This window comes from Vespula pensylvanica, chromosome 17 (assembly GCF_014466175.1).
Source record: "Vespula pensylvanica isolate Volc-1 chromosome 17, ASM1446617v1, whole genome shotgun sequence".
In the NCBI taxonomy this organism is placed as follows: domain Eukaryota; kingdom Metazoa; phylum Arthropoda; class Insecta; order Hymenoptera; family Vespidae; genus Vespula; species Vespula pensylvanica.
In genome coordinates this window covers 2592931-2611969 of record NC_057701.1, presented here as the reverse complement: position 1 = coordinate 2611969, position 19039 = coordinate 2592931, and the positions used below count along the sequence as shown (strand labels likewise).

Genomic DNA, 19039 nt, shown 5'->3' with positions numbered 1-19039 from the left:
TGAAATCCGTTAGAAATATGATAGAAGAAGTAACATTAAACGTCCATCGTAAAATCGTGGAAATGAACAAAACGAGTTTAATGGCTCGTTTAAAACGAAGCACGTTTCAGAAGATATATCACCGAAAAACAAGGGTATAACATTTTCTAACGTAACAAATTCGAATCGAATGATTTTACGATATATATATATATATATACACACTATATATATATATATATACTCAGGTGTATACTTAATAGATTGATTGAAGAGAGAGAGAGAAGTATACGTTTCGACAGGTGGTTTGCCCCTAATAGCACGTCGAACGAATTTATTATAGTTCGACCGAGTACCCGGAAAACCGTTCTAGCGAAAGCCAATCCGATCGTTCATTTATTTCGCCTAATCGACCTTGCGACATTAATATTATATATATTTATTAGAACGTTCAAGCTTCTTTATTGTTCGTGTAAATGAATCTATCATATGTTTACGTTATACACTGTTATCGTATATATACATGTTATTATTGTTATAGCAATATTTTCGATTAGAGATTAATAATGAAAAGTTATGATTAGTTTATACATTACTTTTATATATGTTACTTTTATATAACGTTTATATATTACTTTTAATAATAATATTATATAGTATTATATAATAATATTATAAATAATATATAATATTTATATATTATTATATAAAATGGTAACAATAACAGCATTGTAAAATGGCATATATTTTAATATTTCAAATCTCGCAACGATCTGGAACAATAGATTTTATTTTTGATCTTAAACACTATTAATAAGTAACCGACTTCCTCGTACCTTTCTGTCTATCTCCTTTCTTTCTCTCTCGCATCGATCTAAACAAAGTTTCCAAATAGCAACTAAAATGACTACTACTATAAAATAGAGTATACTTTACCGATTCAAACTTTTCAACGATTTAGAACGATTGATTTTATTTTTCATTCTAAACACTATTGATAAATAACCGATTTTTTTATCTCTTTCTTTCTCTCTCTCTCTCTCTCTCTCTCTTTTACACACGCACAAATGCGTGTAAAATCACTCTTGAATACAACGAAATTCTCTCGTCCATCGATCGACGAATGCGTGCGTCCACGCATTTTAAGCTCCTCGTGAATATGATTATTCGTGACGAGCTTTCGTATCTGACCTCATTCGAAACGTTCGAGACCAAAGGTACTTCAATAAAATCACTGAGATAAACTCTACATTTTCCCGATAATATTCCTGATGAGAGAAAGGAAGAAAGCGAGAAAGCGAGCGAGCAAGCGAGAGAGAGAGAGAGAGAGAGAGAGAGAGAGAGAGAGAGAGAGAGAGAGAGAGAGAGAGATAGTGAGGAATAGAGAAAATTTATAGAATCGTTGACATGATAACACTACGAGCGATATTTGTTTGTTGAAGCTGAAATCTAACGAAAGGATCTCTTGTTTATTTATTTCTCTCTCTCTCTCTCTCTCTCTCTCTCTCTCTCTCTCTCTCTCTCTCTCTCTGTATTTTCGTTACAGAGAAATAAACAATTACTATGTAAAATATAAACTATATCTATCTATCTATCTGTTTATGTACTATTCAAACTCCTTTATTAAAAAATCTAATTCTTTATTAAAAGATATTTTCATGAAAATTATAACATTTCAGGATCACGGCCAATCTGGATCATTTTGTCTTTTTCTTTGCTCTTTAAATCATCAATGATCTTTATCATTGTTAACTACAATGTCATGGAAATATTTGAATAAAAAATTTCTTAAAGATTTGAAGATAATTAGATTGAATTTTGTAGAAACTTTATATATTTACAATGTAATTTAAAGTTGTAAGTTGTATCAAAGAAGAAAAAGAAAAGAAAAGGAAACGAACAAATTTATATATATATATATATATATATATATATATATATACTTACTTTAAAAAACAATTTCCAATATATATATTCATCGAAAATAGAAATTTAAAACATCTGAGAATTAAAACGTAATGTAAAAAATGAAATGAATATTTTTGTATTATTCAAGTAAAGTAACAGAATAATAGAAAATTCAAATGGAAGAATATCGCTAATAAAAGAATAAAAAGGAAAAAGCGCAAAAATGATTGTGGTTGCTTTGAGAAAAAAAAAGAGATGAATATAAAATATGGCAGAAACAAGAGATAAAGTAGGATTCAATTTAATTCGGAATTGATTTTTGTACTTGTTCGATCAAAACGAAAAAAAAAGGGGGGGGGAAGGAAAAAAGGAGCTGAACACTCTCTTTAATACCTCTGTACTCGATAAAATCATTCCACTTATTCCATCAACACTAAATTCAATATTCAATCGATTAAAAGGAGATTAGATTTGTTAATCGAATTGATTAGATTGATTAAGCTACAAAGAAAAAAGAATAATAAAATACTTTCTGTAATTTCTTTTTTACTCGATAAAATCTTGTATTTCTTTGTACACAATATTTGAGCGATTAAAAAAAAAATTAGATTTGGTAAGCCTAGAAAAAAAAAAAGAAAAGAAAAAAAAAAGAAAAAGAGACAAATTGAACACTTCCTTTAATTTCTTTTGATTTCTTTCTATTCGATAAAAAGATTCTAGCTTATTACCATTAAATAATTGAACACGCAATATTCAACCGATTAGAGAACAGTAATGACTTAATTTCTTAGATAAATCTCCCCCTTAGAAAAAAGAAGAAAAGAGAAAAAAATAATTGGCTTTCGATAAAAATCAGTTTCTTGTCATCGAGAAAAACGACTAACGTAGTAAATAAATGCGATATCACGTGACTATAAGCTAGAGAAGAAGACTAACGAGCACATATCACGTGACATCATGTTAGACATGGAAGAGTGAAAGAACTAGGGACTATACATAAGTTAGAAAGTAAGTATATATATGTACGTAAGTAAGTAAATTGAAGACATGTAACAGAAACAAATTGCGGTGTACATTGGTTACTGAACTATCGGCTACGAATTATTGAAGAGAATTAGTTCGTTTGCTCGACTGATCGCTAGGATACAGGGTGAGCTACAGGTTCAATTCGAAATTAGGTCAAAAGGGATGAATATCTGTTTTTATTTACTCACGCATATTCATCTATATATTTTCGTATGTGTGTACGTGTACTTTTATGCATAGAAGAGTGATATTATTTTCGAGCACGTTTGTCCTAACTTTTTTTATATATCATATATCTATATATATATATATAGTTTTTTTTTACTATACAGGATGAATAAAAAATTCCTAAGTGATTTAAAAAATCTATTAAGCGTATTCCGAAATATTCTACACTTTTTTTTTTTTTTTAAATCTTAATCTGCAAACTTAGAAACTTTTTTTATAATATGAAAAAAAAGAAAAAAAGAAAAAAAATTAGCCCAAGTCTCGAAAAAGATAAATGAATAATATAATTAATATATTTTATTTTATCTTATATCGATCGTTTCTTAAGGAAATCGATCAAAGTATGACGTCCTTAAAAGAAAGAACAAAAATAAATGAAATAAAAGGAAAAATGAAGGAGTGAACTCATTTCTTTTTCTAACATCCTTCAAAACACTGTAAATCTAGGTTTAAGTATGTGTGAATGTGTGTATTTGTGTACGTGTTACGATATTATTTCAGACGTCTTACATACTGCGAGGTTAATTTCTAGAAGGATTTGCAGTTTGCACCTCCCTTAAATCTCTTCTATTTCTTGAATATCCATAAAATGCAGAGAATAATATTTACCATTCCATCTAATGGAAATATGTCGGTGCGTGTACATGTACATATTTATATAAGATATATTATTTTAATGTAATATTTACTAGTTAAATTCTACATAAACAATATTAAAAGAAACAAGAAAAGAAAGAAAATCATTGAATAAATATAAATTTTAAATCTGATATCACTGATTTTATAAATTGTGATCGCTATAAAATACAATAACAATAATAATAATATTATTTCTCTATAATAATTATTAAAACTATTTTCTTGATTTATATTTATAATAATATTATTAAATATTAAATATTTAATAATATAATACGAATGAAAAATATCTGTAACACACACACACACACACACACACAAAATTATTTCTTACTATTAATAACTTTCAATAATTTGCATGGTTTAATTAAAATGAAAATATTTCTTGTATATGTCTGTATGTATATATACATATATGTATAAGTACATATATTATACATAGTGAGTAAAACGGTAAAGAGAAAACATTTATCGGAAACGAAGAGGATGATACGCAGGAAGAGATCAGTAGAGTTTGGCTGATGGCCAGCAAAAACTATTTTCAAACTGGCCGGAAGGGACTATCCGATCTTTCTCTCTCTCTCTCTCTCTTTTAGTTTTGTGAATGAACTATTTAAAAAAAAAGAACAAAAAAAAAAAATTGCCATATTTTGTCTTTTTAATTTTTGTTTCTTTTTTCTTTCTACGTTTTCTTCCGAATATTTCGATATCTTATATAAGAAAAAAATGTGATTACCAATTACTAAATTATTACTCACTATTACTTATCATCATAATAATTTTTCTTCGTAATTATATAATTATTTGTTCAGTCCTATTTATCAATTAACTCTGACCATATTTGCTTTTCTTTTTTTATAAGTAATAAATTCCCTTATAAAATGTCTCGCTAACAAAAATAGAAAAAGAAAAAGAAAAAAGAAACAAAATTCGCAAGTATATTGTTAATTGTTATATCGTGTCTCAATTGATTGAAGAATACAAAGAATTGATTTTGAATAATTTAAGGGAAAAAAAGAAACGTTGAAAGAAAAAAGTATGAGAAGAAAAGAAGAAAGAAAATCTTCTAGATAGGTCTCAAAGTAGTTAGCAGCGATTAGAGCACCGATCGTAATTCATAGGAAATAACTTCTCTGGCATCATGAAAGACAGATAGATAGACAGAGAGAGAAAGAAAGAGAGAGACAAAGAGACAAAGAGAGAGAGAGAGAGAGAGAGAGAGAGAGAGAGAGAGAGAGGTCAGCTATCTCAATTGTCCTTAACTGTGGTTCAAGTTCACTAATTACAAAGTATCGTATTCTTGATGCAGAGCTTGCCAGAATGGATAGATAGATGGATGGATCGTTCTTTCATATGTTTCCTTTTATTTCTCTGTCTTTTTTTCTTAATTTTTTCTCACGATAAAAAATATTCAATTAAATTAATATATAAATTCAATTAATATAGCATGAGATATAAAGAAGAAGAAGAAGAAGAAGAAGAAGAAAAAGCAACGTGGAAGATATTTTTTCTTCTCTTTCCCTTTTTTCTTTCTTTTTTTAAGATCAACTAAGAAACACATACACACGTAAACATTTATCTTATTCTGCATACTGAAAAATAACTATCTTGTTACGTTAATTATCTTATCATTCATACAATTTATCAGTTCCTTTTTAAATAAACGTATAATCGTATTCATTGATTGTCCATTAGATTTTAATCCTGACAAAACCCTTTTATCAACATTCTCACTTCCATTCGTTCCTAACCTTAAGAAATGCGTACAAAAAAAAAAAAAAGAAAAGAAAAGAAAAGGAACAAAGATAAAACGAAATAAAAAGACATTGCTTTCTCGTAAATTAAAGCGAACACAATTCTCGAAGCGAATAAGTAAGGAAGTTAAGAGAAAAAAAAAAAAAAGAAAGAAAAAGAAGAAACCGTTTCATGTTTTTTGTCTTCTTCTAAACCGACATTTTTATCTCTTTCTCTTTCTGATTCTACCTTTGTTTCTCCCTCTGTAGCTCTCTCCCTCTCTCACACACAGATTCTATCTATCTCTTTCTGAAAAGTTCAGAAACAAATCTCGAGTGGCAAAACTCGATCTCCTTTGTATATTTGTATGTATGTGTGTGTGTATGTTTCTGTCCGTCTCTTTCTTTCTCTCCATCTCTCTCTTTCTCGCTCTGTTAGGTGACACGGGTAAGAGGTTCCGATTGACAGGAGATGTCGACGAGAGTTTGTTATCGACAGGCAATCGGCCATTGTGTCGTGCCGTTCGTCATGACATTCTCCTTCGTCCGTTACTAGATGCGCAAGTAACTACGTCACAGAAACGACCGTTACTCCGACTTTTTTCTTTTGTTTCTTTCGTTCTTTCCTTCTTTCTTTCTTTCTTTCCTACCTTCCTTCTTTCTTTCCTTCTTTCTCTTTCTCTCTTTCTTACAAAAAAAAAAAAAAAAAAAAAAAAAAAAAAAAATAAGAGAAAAGAAAAGAAACTATAGATCTTTTTACTTATCACGATAAAGATTCTCGTTCTAATTTTCTTTATCTCTTGAAACTTATTGTAATTGTTCATTCGATCATTATATTATATATAGTCTTTTTTATTTAGATAGACGATTTATAATTTTATTCTCTTTTTCTTTTCTTCCTTCTTTTTATTTGTAAACCTTATGGTTTAATTTATAGGTTATATTTAAGTATTAGTTAACGTTTAATAAGTATAAATTATATCTAATAATGATACTCTTATTAAATATAATATAAAGTTCTAATCATTAATATCGATATTATTGAGATAATATAATTCTTTTCACCCTGTATAATTTTTTCTCATATATATATATATATATATATGTATATATATATATAATTTTCATTTCCCTATAAAAGAACAACAAATAGGATTACAGAAGTATAGGTTAAATTTGATTAAATATACCTAACAAATAATATCGATTAAAACCTAAACATGTTTAAGATTGTTTTAGATAAATAAAATTCGATTGTAATTGTTAAGTATTAAGTATTGAATTAATCAACTGACTTTAAACGTTGGATACTTTTAAGCTTTGAAAGCTTTGAAATGCTTTCGGCAAGACGTAATAGCCTTTGAGAGAGTTCGCTTAATTGTTTGTACGTACGTATGTACCTATGTATATATTTACTAACGTTTCGATTGTTATACCTCTTGGATTTAAACCATTAGATTTTCGGGAAACGATTTGCTCTCGAGAAAGCAATGCTAGTGAACTAAATACAATTAACAAACAACTGGTTACCTTCAAATACTACGAAGTATTTATCTTTGTGGAGTTTGTAGTAAAGTAATTTGAAGAGTCATAACTGTTATGGTATCTAACCTTTTGTCCGTCCTACGATAACTTCTATATTATAGATTAACCTTTAAATTTTATATAGAACGTAATAAATTTGTATATTAATTAGATATTCGAGAAACGAAAAACTAACCAACATTTTATGTATACCCAGACACACATATAGATAAGTTTGATTAATATTACTATTAATCTAATATTATAAATTTCGTGATTTTTAATAAAAAGATTAAATTTGCAACGATTACGATAATCTACGATGTTTTCGTAGATATTTCTTTTTAAATAAGAATATGCGTTGATCTAAACGAAAATGTTCGATAAAAGAAACGAAAAAAAGACGTTTAATACTCGGAATTATTAATATTATTGTTAATTTCCTACGATTGGAAAGATCGAATTTTTAATAACTTTTTAATTTACTTTTTGTTTTTCTTTCCTTTCTTCGTTTTAATAAGAAGAAAATGTCGAAGAAACGTAACGTTTGGAAAAGATAGAAAGGATTAGAAAATCGTTCTCCTGGTGAATTTGTCTTCATTTCAAATGACACTCTTCGAATCTCGTCGAGAAAACCTGATAGAAAAGAAAAAAAAAAAAGAAGAAAAAAGAGAGAAAGAAAAGAAAGAGAGAGAAAGAAAGAAAGAAAGAGAGAGAGAAAAAACTCGACAGTTTAAATACGTATTTCTTCGTGTAATTTTTTTATATCCCATTTTAAATACGAAGAGTAAATAATTACCAGTATTAATAAAAGAAATAGTAGAAAATAATAAGAATCATCAAATTTCGTGTACATGTGTATATATGTCATTCTATTATATATATATAAATATCTATATATGTGATATATATATGTGTACGCACATGCATATATATAAGATATATATCTCATACGAATAAAAATAAAATTACAATTAACCTTAAATTGTCTTAGAAAAAAAAAAAAAGGAAGAAAGAAAAGAAAATTATTTACAAAATAAATCTTATTTTTAACAAATCACTCGCGCAATTAAACTTATTTTTCGTAACACCTTTGATAATACGAAAACGTTTGATTTTTATGATATGAAAAAATTATTTTATGCAATACAAACATTGTTAAGCAAAACTGATTAAGTTAATCAATGAGTGCCAAGCGAATCATTAAAGTCAATCATCAACGTTTATATGAATTGTACATCGTTCGTTACGTATTCGACTTTGGTTCTGCAGAAAAAAAAAAAAAGAAAATAGAAAAAAGAAAGGAACATTTTCAGTTTTCATTAAAGTAAGAAATTTCATTTGAAAGCCATGAAAAAGTCGATTCGTTCGTTCGCTGTTAATTTAATCGTAGAACAAGTCACGTACGATACAAGTACTTCTTATCCGTATTGCGTTTTCTTTGTCTGTGTATATAGTTCTAGTCAATATATATATATATATACGTATGTAGACGTATGTGTGTAATAATGACTAAACCGCATTAAACTCGAGTCTATACGTTTTAATTTGAATGGGTGTGTAAAACAGAATGAGTGCTCTTGCTCACGCTTCTTCGTGTCATTTTTATTATTATTATTACTATTACTATTATTATTATTGTTGCTTTATTTTTTTTTCTTATCGTTAATATCATCATCATCGATACGTCCGATCGTTCAGTCTTAAGAAACATGAAAAAATTGTTTATTTTGTTCTCTAATTTAAATTATTTATTTATTTGAATTCTATATATTATTTAATTATTAAACGAGAAAATGTATTTCTTTTTGTTAATATTCAAATGAACATTCAACAAGAATTGTCCTTCTTGAGAAATGATCGAAAATTGTTTTATCAATTTTAAGGTTAAAATATTGACGAAAAATTAACAGTTCAACGACGAATCTTTTATAAAAAAAATATATATATATTAAATAATAAATATTTAATAAATAGTTTATAAACAATTTCCTAATTATTTCTTCATTAATGATCGAATAATCGAATTACGTTCTAAGATCAATATCCTCGTGAAAAGCAAACAAAAATGGAGAGAAAGAAAGAAAGAGAGAAGGAGAGAGAAAAAAACGCACAAGTAATCGAGAAACATTTCCAACGAGAAATTCTCATAAAAAAGAATATGTTAAATATAATAAACATTATAAAAAGAAATTTACTAATGTCATCATTACTTAATCAAAACCGATCGAAAATGATTAATATCGTTTTAATCGAACGATCGACTGATCCGTTTATACGTATGATTCATTCTGTATATTTACATTCGCTGCTCGAGGAGATGAAGACATTGGTTAGAATCACAAAACGTCTCTGACGACTCAAAGAAAGAGAGAGAGAGTAAGAGAGAAAGAGAGAGAGAGAGGTGTTTATTTCTATAATAATACATCTGCATTGAAAGTGATTATAACGGCCATTATTCCCGCTCAAATCTTTCCATCATGGCGAATCGGACACTTATTTCATTCCCTCCCTTTTCTTTCTATTTTATTTTATTTTTTTTTTTTTTCAATTCAACTCTCTATTTCCATCCTTATTTCGAAATCTTATTTCTTTTACTTTTATTTTATCTCTAAACCGATATTTTCATCCTGTTTGGAAAGAAGCAGGAAATATTTCCTTCAAATTTATTGGTCGCATAGTAATCATGGCGGATATTATTTATTACGAAACAGATAAGAACAAAATGGACGAAAACAAAAAATAAGAAGAAGAGAAAAAGAAAGACGATACTCGTCGTCGACCGTCTTTTATTTCGAACGTTTTGCTTTATCGATCGATTCGAATGTTTCTTTAAAAAATAATAAATAAAAAAAAAAGAATAAAAAAATTCGTAGTGTAACAAAAGCTTTGTTTTCGATTCAAATATATATATATATATATATATATATTATACATATATAATTACCTTCTTCCTCCATGTCGTCTGAACGAAGTGTCTTTCTTCCGAAAAAAATCTGGCTTCAATCCAAATAACCTTATTTTCTAAGAGATTCCGATGACGATCTTCGAGACGTCTTTTCAAATTCTATTGCTGCTTCTTATTCGTAACATGATCGTTGAATTCAATTCCGAATAATCGACGATAAAGATGTTGTCGTTTATTAATTTATTGTTGTTTTAATTACTTACGAAACTATCGAACTTTACCGATCAAGATCTTGTAAAAACGAACAAAAAGGCCGAATTCTCGCGAATAAACACGAACGTTTAATCGGATCCTTCGACGAATTTCTTCTATTATTTATCCTCATAACGATCGAGAACTTTTTTTCACTTTTCTTCTTTTATTATTTATATTTTATTATTATTATTATTATTTTTTGTATCATTTAAAACGCGATTTTTCTTTATTCTCTTTCTTTAAAATTGGATTTTTGTAATCCAAAAATCCACCGATCCGTTTTCGCGGCCGCGAAGTCCGCAACTGGTGGCTGAATTGCTCCGCGATCCGTTGGAAGCTCTCTTCTAGAATCCCTTCGAACTAACTCTGACGTTTGAAAGTTGCGCGCGAATTTCTCGCATTTGAATTCAACCCTTGAAAACAGTTTAACAATTAAATACAAACAAAAATTAATATATCGCGTCAATGTTTGATTATATCCGAGACTTTATCAAAAAGTAGATATTTTTTTCTCTCTCTCTCTCTTTTTTTTCATATCTTATAAATAAATATGTATTACGTAAGAAATTCGATTTAACCTCAAAAATGCAAAAAATTACGTATTAAGTTTTTGTTTTATTTAAGACAAATGTATTTATATTTCTAATACTTTTAGAACGAAATTTTATTGATGATAGACTAAAAGTTGATTTTACTTCTTTTTTTTTTTTTTTTTTTCTTAATGTATTATTATAACATTATAATATAATTTTATATTTTTATAATATTATTTTTTATATCGTAAGATTTTTAATATAAAAAATATTTTTGAAAACGAGTAGATCGATGGCTTTAGAATTAAAAATAAACTATTTTTTTGTACATTTTTAAGAGAGAGAAAAAGAGAAGAATAGTATAGAAGATACTGTATATATTAAAGATACCAGATGTGTACCGATGAAACTTTTATTTGAAAAAGGCGTCTTAAGAAATCACATACTTATTCCCATTCATACATAAGCGACCACATATCCATACACACAGACACAACACACATATTCAAAGATCTTTTTACATATTTTTTTGTTTCAAAAACTATTTGATATGCAGGCAGATTGAGTCTATCGATATTCAAATACTGTCGATTTTGATAATAATGGAATAAGTTTTTCTCTTTTTGTTTTGTTTTCTTTTTCAATAAACTTGAACTAAAAAGGAACTTATCGATGCACGTACATAAGTTTTTAAAAGAATAGTTTCAAAGTATCACTTCAAAGAAATTCCATTTCACGTTCAATCCCAACAAATTTGAGTTGTTCAGTTGGACCGTATCTGTAATAAAAAATAAATAAATATAACATTTGTATTGTATATTTTTTATGTTCTAAAAAAAAAAAAAATAATAATAATTTAAATTTAATTTTACAAATGTACTAACCTATAATCAAAAAACAATTCCTCCCCTGGCTGAATAGCTCTTTTTGCAAAAATACCTATTCTATGATCACCATTAACCATCATAACTTTGGCATAACAATTAGGATTTATCGAATGATTTGCGAATCTTATCTTGTTTCCTTTGCGCGTTGCATCTACTACAAAATCTGTCAAACGAGAATAGCATATATGGTTATACCACGTCAATACTTTTTTATAATTATTATCTAAAATAAATACCATTGTTTAGATTGAATAGAAAACTGCACATGTATTTATCGTATACTTTTCCTCTTCTATCAGCTTCGTCTTGGCTTATAATTTCTCCACAGTATTCAGAAATAAATTCATTCTTGGCAGCAGATTCTTTTAAAAAGATTCCCCAACCAGCTACATCGGATGGTGCCATTAAAAGATGTTTATCTAAATAAAGATAACATATATCTTTGTAGATTTGTTTTTACATTCGATCAACGCATACTTTCTGTTATTTTGACCTTTTTTTTGATACTTACGAAGACCACGTTGAACGCTAACATTTTTACATGATATTTTAGTAATTTGAAATTGATCAGCACCACATGTTTGACAAAGATCAGGATCACATTCCCTTACTGCTAGATAGCAAGGACATTGTTTTGTATTACACTGAGCTTTGCATCTACAGCCAGGAAATCGATTCTGACATTCACTGCTGCATTGACAGAATTTTTCGCAGAAGTTTTGCGCCTGTATACATGGACAAGAATTATCGCATTGACGGCCAGGATGATCGCACGGTGCGAAGTTGTGGACATGATTGGCACCTGTGAGTATGATTTTTATACATATGGTAAACGCAAACAAAAAAAAGGAACGCGCGAGGATACTTCTGGCTATGATTGTCTCGTTGTCTTTTTTATTATTTTATTATCTTTTTTTTTTTTTATTATCATTATCATTAATAAGAAATTAATTACCAGAATCTTTTTTTAATTGTATCTTTCTGCAATGCATCGACCAAAGTCTATGTTTCTTCTTCTTCTTTCGTGGAGGTGTAAAATCTTTTAAATGTTCTACCGCTGGAATGTCTGAAGCTTCTTTCTGAGCGAATTGATAAACTTCCTGACAAGTTTTAGTCAACATAATTTGTGCTAATGCGCAAGGATTCCCAGGAAAAGCTTTATGTAAAGCTCTGAAAAGACTCTGTTCAGAACCTGTCCATGATAACTCACTTTCCGTCTTGACTCGTTTATCAAGACCTAATAAAGTGAAAGGAGCTTGATTTTCTGGCTGAGCTTGATCTTCCATCATTTCTTCGGATTTAACTTCTTTATTAACATTTTGTTTGAAATCTGTTGATTACAATGAAATGGAATATGTATCAATATTTTTATAATAATTTTTTCTTTACGAGTTAACAGTTCTAAGATATTATTTTACCTTGACAGCAACCACCTTGACTATATTTATTACTGTCATTGCTGTCTTCGCTACTTGCTTCATTTCCAGAATCCACACTTGCTTGTTTTCTTACTTTTCTAGGACCACCTCTTTTATCATCTCCTTCTTCATCTTTTATATCTGCTGCTTGTGCAGCAAGTTTTTCTTTCATACCTTCCTGAATTGGAAATAATACGAAAACGTAGTTTGATGTTTTATCGAATAAATTGCTATGCATTTCACACACACATACGTGCGCACGCACGCACACACGCACACACACATCTTACCAAATGCATATAACATTCTGTTCCACAGGGCTCAGAAAATGGCCTCAAGTCCGGACCTTTTCGTTTGAGTAAATTTGGTCCTGGATGGCAGACTTGAAGACCTAAAATTAATGGTAAAACTTTAAAATTGAACATAATCCTAATCTATTATATCGCGAATGGAGAGAAATTTAGTAGACAGAGCGATGAACGACGAATGAAATACGATTGTGGATGAACCCTTGGCGATGCCTCCGTGCTAAACAAAAAAAAGCGTTCGATCGAATGCGCTCGTTTGTATGCAATGTTGTTCTTTACCTTGCGGCGAGGTCCCCCTGGCTGCTACGATAAATCAGGAATCACAAATTATTGTAATTAATATACATCCAGCTTCGTAGTCATATAGAATGTAAATCATCAATAAGTTGTATCTAGAGGCTGTGCGTATAAGGAGATAATTTGCATATCCTTGTAACGTCTTTCTTTATTCCTATTGCGATGTTGCCTGACAAGATACAACTTGAGAGTAATAACATTAAACTAGCTGTCTACTCACGATGTAAGAAGCAGTCATATTTGAAGCATCTTCTACAGAAGAGCGTGTGAAACGAATGCATAGTCTGCTCTCTTGGTACACTTTTTGCATTTACACCATCGATGTTAGGAGTACATTCTGGTGGCAATACATTTGGATCTGATCTTTCTGTTAGTTCAATGTATTTTTCTTTTAATTCTTCGGGTCTGCCTTTATCAGGAAACATGCTAGATATTGCCTAATATAAGAAAATCTATTAGTAAAATCTATTAGTAATATTAAACTTATATAAAATCATTTTATAAAACTGATAGCTTACATTAAATATGTGCATGGATGGGAATGGTGTAGCTTGAGCTTTCGAATCTTCTACTGGTTTTTCCACCGATACTTCTGCTTTAACATCGTCCTTATTATCTTTGTCATCATCCTTTTGATCTTCTTTTTCTTTAGATTCTTTTCCTTTTTTAGTATGTTCTCTTTCTTTATCGTCTCTTTCATAATTAACTAAAGCATTTACTAAATCGACAAAAATAGAATCGTCCATAAAACCAGATACCCTATCTCCGTGTACCTGTAATATAATAACAACAATGTAGTACATTAAAAGGTTTAATATATTAATAATTCTTTTAAAATATTCTTTATTACCTTTCCGTCATAATTCTTAATAAGTTCTTCGATAAAAGTTCCATCTTGATCTAAGATTTCATCTCCCATGTAAGGAATGTTGTGTAATACAGTTTCATCTTCTACCATAAAATTCTGTTGTATCGGTGCCCATGTATACATTGTAGGTATTGGAGTAACAGCATTTATTATTTTAACAGGACATGTTTGTACTTCACCGTCGGAACTAGTCACCTCTGCTTTTTTCATGCAAGATACATGAGGTGGAATATCATGCATAGCAAGCCACATTGCTTTTCCATCCGCCCATCGTTTTTGTTCGGTTATAAGAAGCTCTAATTGAGAAAATTTTTATTTATATATACGATAATGTATGATATATATCTTTATTATTGAACATAATTGGTTTTAATCGGATTAAAGTGTAAACATAATCATTTTTTGAATACTTGCGCAAATTTTTTAGTCGAATAATAATAAAAACAATAAATAAATAAAGATGAAAGAATAAACAAAAATATGAAAGAAATATTCAAATCATTATGAATTTTTAAAAGTGTACTAACCAGTCATAACCTTGCGATTCTGATTCCACGCAATTTTCACTTCGTCCGCTCGTTTATACCTCTTTATTTGCCTCAATCGCATGTATTCCGATTTCACACGTTTTCTCCATTCTGCGGAAACTTTTGCCTTTGACATTGTGAGTAAAAATAAAATATCATTAATATCGTAAAAGAATTTAAACGAAAATCTTGCGATGCGAAGTATCCAACTTGACGCCAACGACGATCACAGCCACCAAGCTTCATTCAATATGAAAGAGAATTATCTCGTCGAGCGTCGATTTTAATTTTGATTTGTTATGCCAGATGGCGCGCACATCGATGTCGATTTAGCGATTAGTTTCGTCAACTCTTGATACGAATATAAATATTTAGTTAATTATTAGTATCGTGTAAATGATCATTTTTAGTATTAGTTAATTTTTCATCTGATTTTTTTTTTTGAACTTGTAACGCTTCTAGATGATCAAATTGACTCGGCAGAAAATAGTTCTTTTTTGGTTACGCGACAATAGCGTCACGTGCCTGCAGCGCCACATGGGTGTTAACCAATCAGCATGTACTTATTAGCCTTACTGTTGTTAATATATATAAGAGGGAGCCAATTACGATTAAACGTATCAAACGGACCAATCCGCTTTCACACTTGTCTATTTACGATGACGGTATCTTTGTGTTGTTCTATCACTTGATTATAGTTGATTTTGGGCAAACGCTTCCTCTCTTCTCGTAGTCGCATGTAGACATAAAATGGCGTCGTCGAAGGGTCAACGGTGGATGGTTGATTCAGGGATTCTGCGTAAAAAAAATGGTGAAGAGGAACCACAGGAGCTGTTGGTGTTCGGATATAGCTGCAAATTATTTCGAGACGATGACAAGGCGAAAATGATTGATCAGGGGAAGCATTTGATACCATGGATGGGCGATAACACATTGAAGATAGACAGGTCCGTTTCCCTAACCTAGAAAAAATTTATGATCTAGGATATTTATTCTTGCATAAACACATCATATATGTAACGTTTAGAAGAATGATCTCAGATTCAAAAAAAAAAAAAAAATAATAAAAAAACAAAAAAAAAAAAATAAAATAATAATAATAAAAAATAAATAAATAAAAAAACTGCAGTGAATGACACTCGAAGAGACAGTACCGTTACGGTTACTGCAAATAGTTAATGTGCAGATAAGCAATCTGGAGACTGTTTAAGGTTTCTGCAGGTGTTGGCCGTATGAACGCGCAGTGTTGAAGCGCGATATGCGCTCTGCACGGGCGCAGAATAAGGTGCTCTTGTGGCTTGGCGCTTATGGCTGACCATCTGTGCAGCAGCAAGGTGAGACACAGCGTAGAGAGACAAATGGCAAGCTGACGGTTATAGGTATTTATGACCGTTCAGCATGGTATGTATTAGCGTCTTAGATTCAGCTGTGCTGGCAACAATGTACGAATTACCAAATGCATTATGCAACTTTGATAATTTCTCTATGTTGCGATATACATTCTACGTTTATGTGTATACTCTGCATACAATTTGTGTATAAATATTGAATGTACAGCATACGTGTCCAAGATGTAACTGGAAACATATATTAAATTATATAAAATATTTTGTTTTGCATTTATATTATAAATATTTCTTGAAATTTAGGCAAGCTGGATTGTGTACACACATGTCGAAGGCATTGCAGCATTTATTCTGAAACTGTATTCTTCATCATCCAAGCGAACACTTTGTGAGAATTTTTAAGTGATTTTCTATAAACTTGTATCTTCAATTTTTCAACTTTTTTTTTGTTTATTTAATTTGGTGCTGCTTAATGTTCTATGTTTTATTACAATTCAACGATCGATACTCAAACTACTTTTGCTTTTTATCTGAATAATGCAATATGTATGCTCATTGCAGTTAGATCATTTTATTTTCTATATTGCTACTTATATCTAGGAGTATTACAACTAATTTCAATGTGCAATGATACAGCTTTTGTTAAATATTAAACTGGACATACTGTTATGGACCATATAATAATTATTCATGTAATTTGTAAATGTAACGCAATATATATGTATACTTATATATATGATATCTGATTAGATAAAAAGGACAAAATGTTTTACATAATTCAATATATGGTTCTATGTTTTATACATCTAAGTAGTATAAAATATAGTGACAAAAAAGAAATAATCTATGAACTTCATAAATTATTTATAATCAATATGTAAGCATTTATGAAATTATCATAAATGTTGCTATCTTGTAAGAAACAAAGCAGCAAATTGCATCTTCAGAAACAAACAGTATAATAATGCGTAGTAAATTTATTTTACAAAATACATTGTACATAGCGTATTTAATTTGAAAGTTATGCAAAGAAATAAATTACACATAAAGACATGTCATTCAACTTTGTATGACTATATTTTATTTCAGAGAAAACTCTTTGTGGTGGGATTCTCTTCATAAATTATTTTTCAGATGCCGCGATTAACAAAATTTATGTAAAAAGAATATCATTTTCCTTCTCTAATTTAAACATTGTATGTGTATAGATACGATGGACGTGGAGCACTGGGGGATTTAAGGATTCATGAGCCACCGGCAGGTGGTTTTGATCAACGGACAATACTCACAGAGGATGAACTTAAAGTTGAACAGCTCTGTGACGAAGAAAGATACCGATCCTTGTATAATAATGACGCAGAAGATTCCATGTATCATGGTACGGTTCATATAAATATTTCTAAAACTCTAAATTAACTATTATTCTTTATGGAACCATTAAAATTAAGAATTACTAACGATTTTAATGTATTACCCTTTCTCTTGGCATTAGAAGAAGAGATGAAAAGATTGCATCAAGCATTGGAATCAGAAAATTCTTATACTCAAGTAGCATATAATTATAACGAGGATGAAAACAATTCCAAGTTAGCGTGCGAAGACTCACAGAGTCCAAAACAATCAGAAGGATCGCAAGAAGAGGATCAAGCTTTTGTACCGCCGCCAGATCTTGAAATACCGGAAGGCATGACAGTGGTAAGGTCATTGAAATAATATTATTTGTAGGAAATTTATCTATGAATTTATTCGGATATAAAAAAATTAATTGATAATGTATTTTCAGCCCGAGACACAGAAGTTAAATGCAATTATCACAAAAACAGCACTATTTATTAGTCGTCAAGGGGGCCAAATGGAGATTCTTCTAAAGGCGAAACAAGCGAACAATCCGCAATTTTCGTTCTTATCGATAGGTGAACCGCTACATCCGTATTACAAGTTTGTGCTGGAAGCTATCAAGACTGGAAAATATAATCCCGAAAAACAACCTGAAAAAGAAGAATCTGGTATGCATACTATTTTCTATAAAGCAGCATCTTGTAGTAACATTATCAAAGTTGACATTATTGAGTTGAAGTAATTGAAGCAACATAAAGCAGGATATGATTACCCACACCTACTTTGATTCTACTTAGTTTTTCTTGACGTAAGTATTGCCACAAGTTCCTGTTACTACTACGTCGGTTTTTATCTACACGTGACAAATGTAACTCATTTTTGGAAAAAAAAAGATGCAATTATAAATTTGTACTCATTGGTTTGTTTTTTTAACGACAGAACCTGAGGAAGAATCAGATGAAGATGATCAACCATACCTTCACCCAAGCCTAGCGCCATCATTTGCCAAAGTAGAAGCGGTATGTTTTCTTCTAATATATACATTGTCGTACAAACATAATAACTTTTTATGAAAGACATAAAAAAAAAGTGCTTCCTAAGCTGTTAGAAGATTCAGAACAATTGGGATATTTACCAAATTTGGAAGCCTCCCAAAGAGTCACAGGTTTACCTCTGAAACTATCTACTTTTCTAACGGTGATTTCAAAAATACAATGGATCATAGGATGAAATGTTAATGTTACTCTACTACACTAATTTATGTGTCATATATTTCTGCTTCCAGGGCTGATTCTGGTATGCATTGAACCTATCCTC

At 29.8% G+C, this 19039-nt stretch overlaps 3 protein-coding genes across 9 annotated transcripts in view; 1 reads left to right on the top strand and 2 right to left on the bottom strand.

Annotated features, from left to right (window-relative positions):
• The window catches only part of LOC122635235 (adenylate cyclase type 2), a 40061-nt gene extending 29440 nt beyond the window's left edge, over positions 1 to 10621 (bottom strand). The window contains exon 1 of the mRNA XM_043825195.1: positions 9985 to 10621. Within this exon, the coding sequence (XP_043681130.1) occupies positions 9985 to 9997 (13 nt within the window). The 5' untranslated portion in view covers positions 9998 to 10621. The remainder of the gene's footprint in view (positions 1 to 9984) is intronic.
• Positions 10622 to 11131: 510 nt separating this feature from the next.
• Positions 11132 to 15288, bottom strand: LOC122635282 (histone-lysine N-methyltransferase E(z)). Of its 3 annotated transcripts, none has more exons than XM_043825323.1 (12): positions 15039 to 15288; positions 14494 to 14807; positions 14162 to 14416; positions 13864 to 14080; positions 13626 to 13646; positions 13329 to 13429; positions 13039 to 13216; positions 12576 to 12950; positions 12132 to 12422; positions 11857 to 12039; positions 11618 to 11783; positions 11132 to 11511 (listed from the first exon to the last, which is right to left on the bottom strand). In XM_043825323.1, the coding sequence occupies exons 1-12, from the start codon at positions 15172 to 15174 to the stop codon at positions 11451 to 11453; spliced, it is 2298 nt and encodes a 765-aa protein (XP_043681258.1). In that variant the 5' UTR covers positions 15175 to 15288; the 3' UTR covers positions 11132 to 11450. The 3 variants fall into 3 exon arrangements, with proteins under 3 accessions (XP_043681258.1, XP_043681257.1, XP_043681260.1); XM_043825322.1 differs by having other exon boundaries at positions 13626 to 13649; positions 15039 to 15287; XM_043825325.1 differs by lacking the exon at positions 13626 to 13646 and having other exon boundaries at positions 15039 to 15287.
• A 479-nt stretch (positions 15289 to 15767) lies between these two features.
• LOC122635281 (splicing factor, suppressor of white-apricot homolog) overlaps positions 15768 to 19039 on the top strand; it is a 5639-nt gene continuing 2367 nt past the window's right edge. The window contains exons 1-6 of one of the 5 annotated variants that reach the window (XM_043825320.1): positions 15843 to 15985; positions 16260 to 16372; positions 17593 to 17762; positions 17877 to 18079; positions 18168 to 18390; positions 18662 to 18741. In XM_043825320.1, coding sequence (XP_043681255.1) covers positions 17753 to 17762; positions 17877 to 18079; positions 18168 to 18390; positions 18662 to 18741 — 516 coding nt within the window. In that variant the 5' untranslated portion in view covers positions 15843 to 15985; positions 16260 to 16372; positions 17593 to 17752. Of the gene's footprint in view, positions 15986 to 16249; positions 16373 to 17592; positions 17763 to 17876; positions 18080 to 18167; positions 18391 to 18661; positions 18742 to 19039 lie in introns of all 5 variants that reach the window. The other 4 variants (XM_043825321.1, XM_043825318.1, XM_043825319.1 and 1 more) reach the window with 4 other exon arrangements.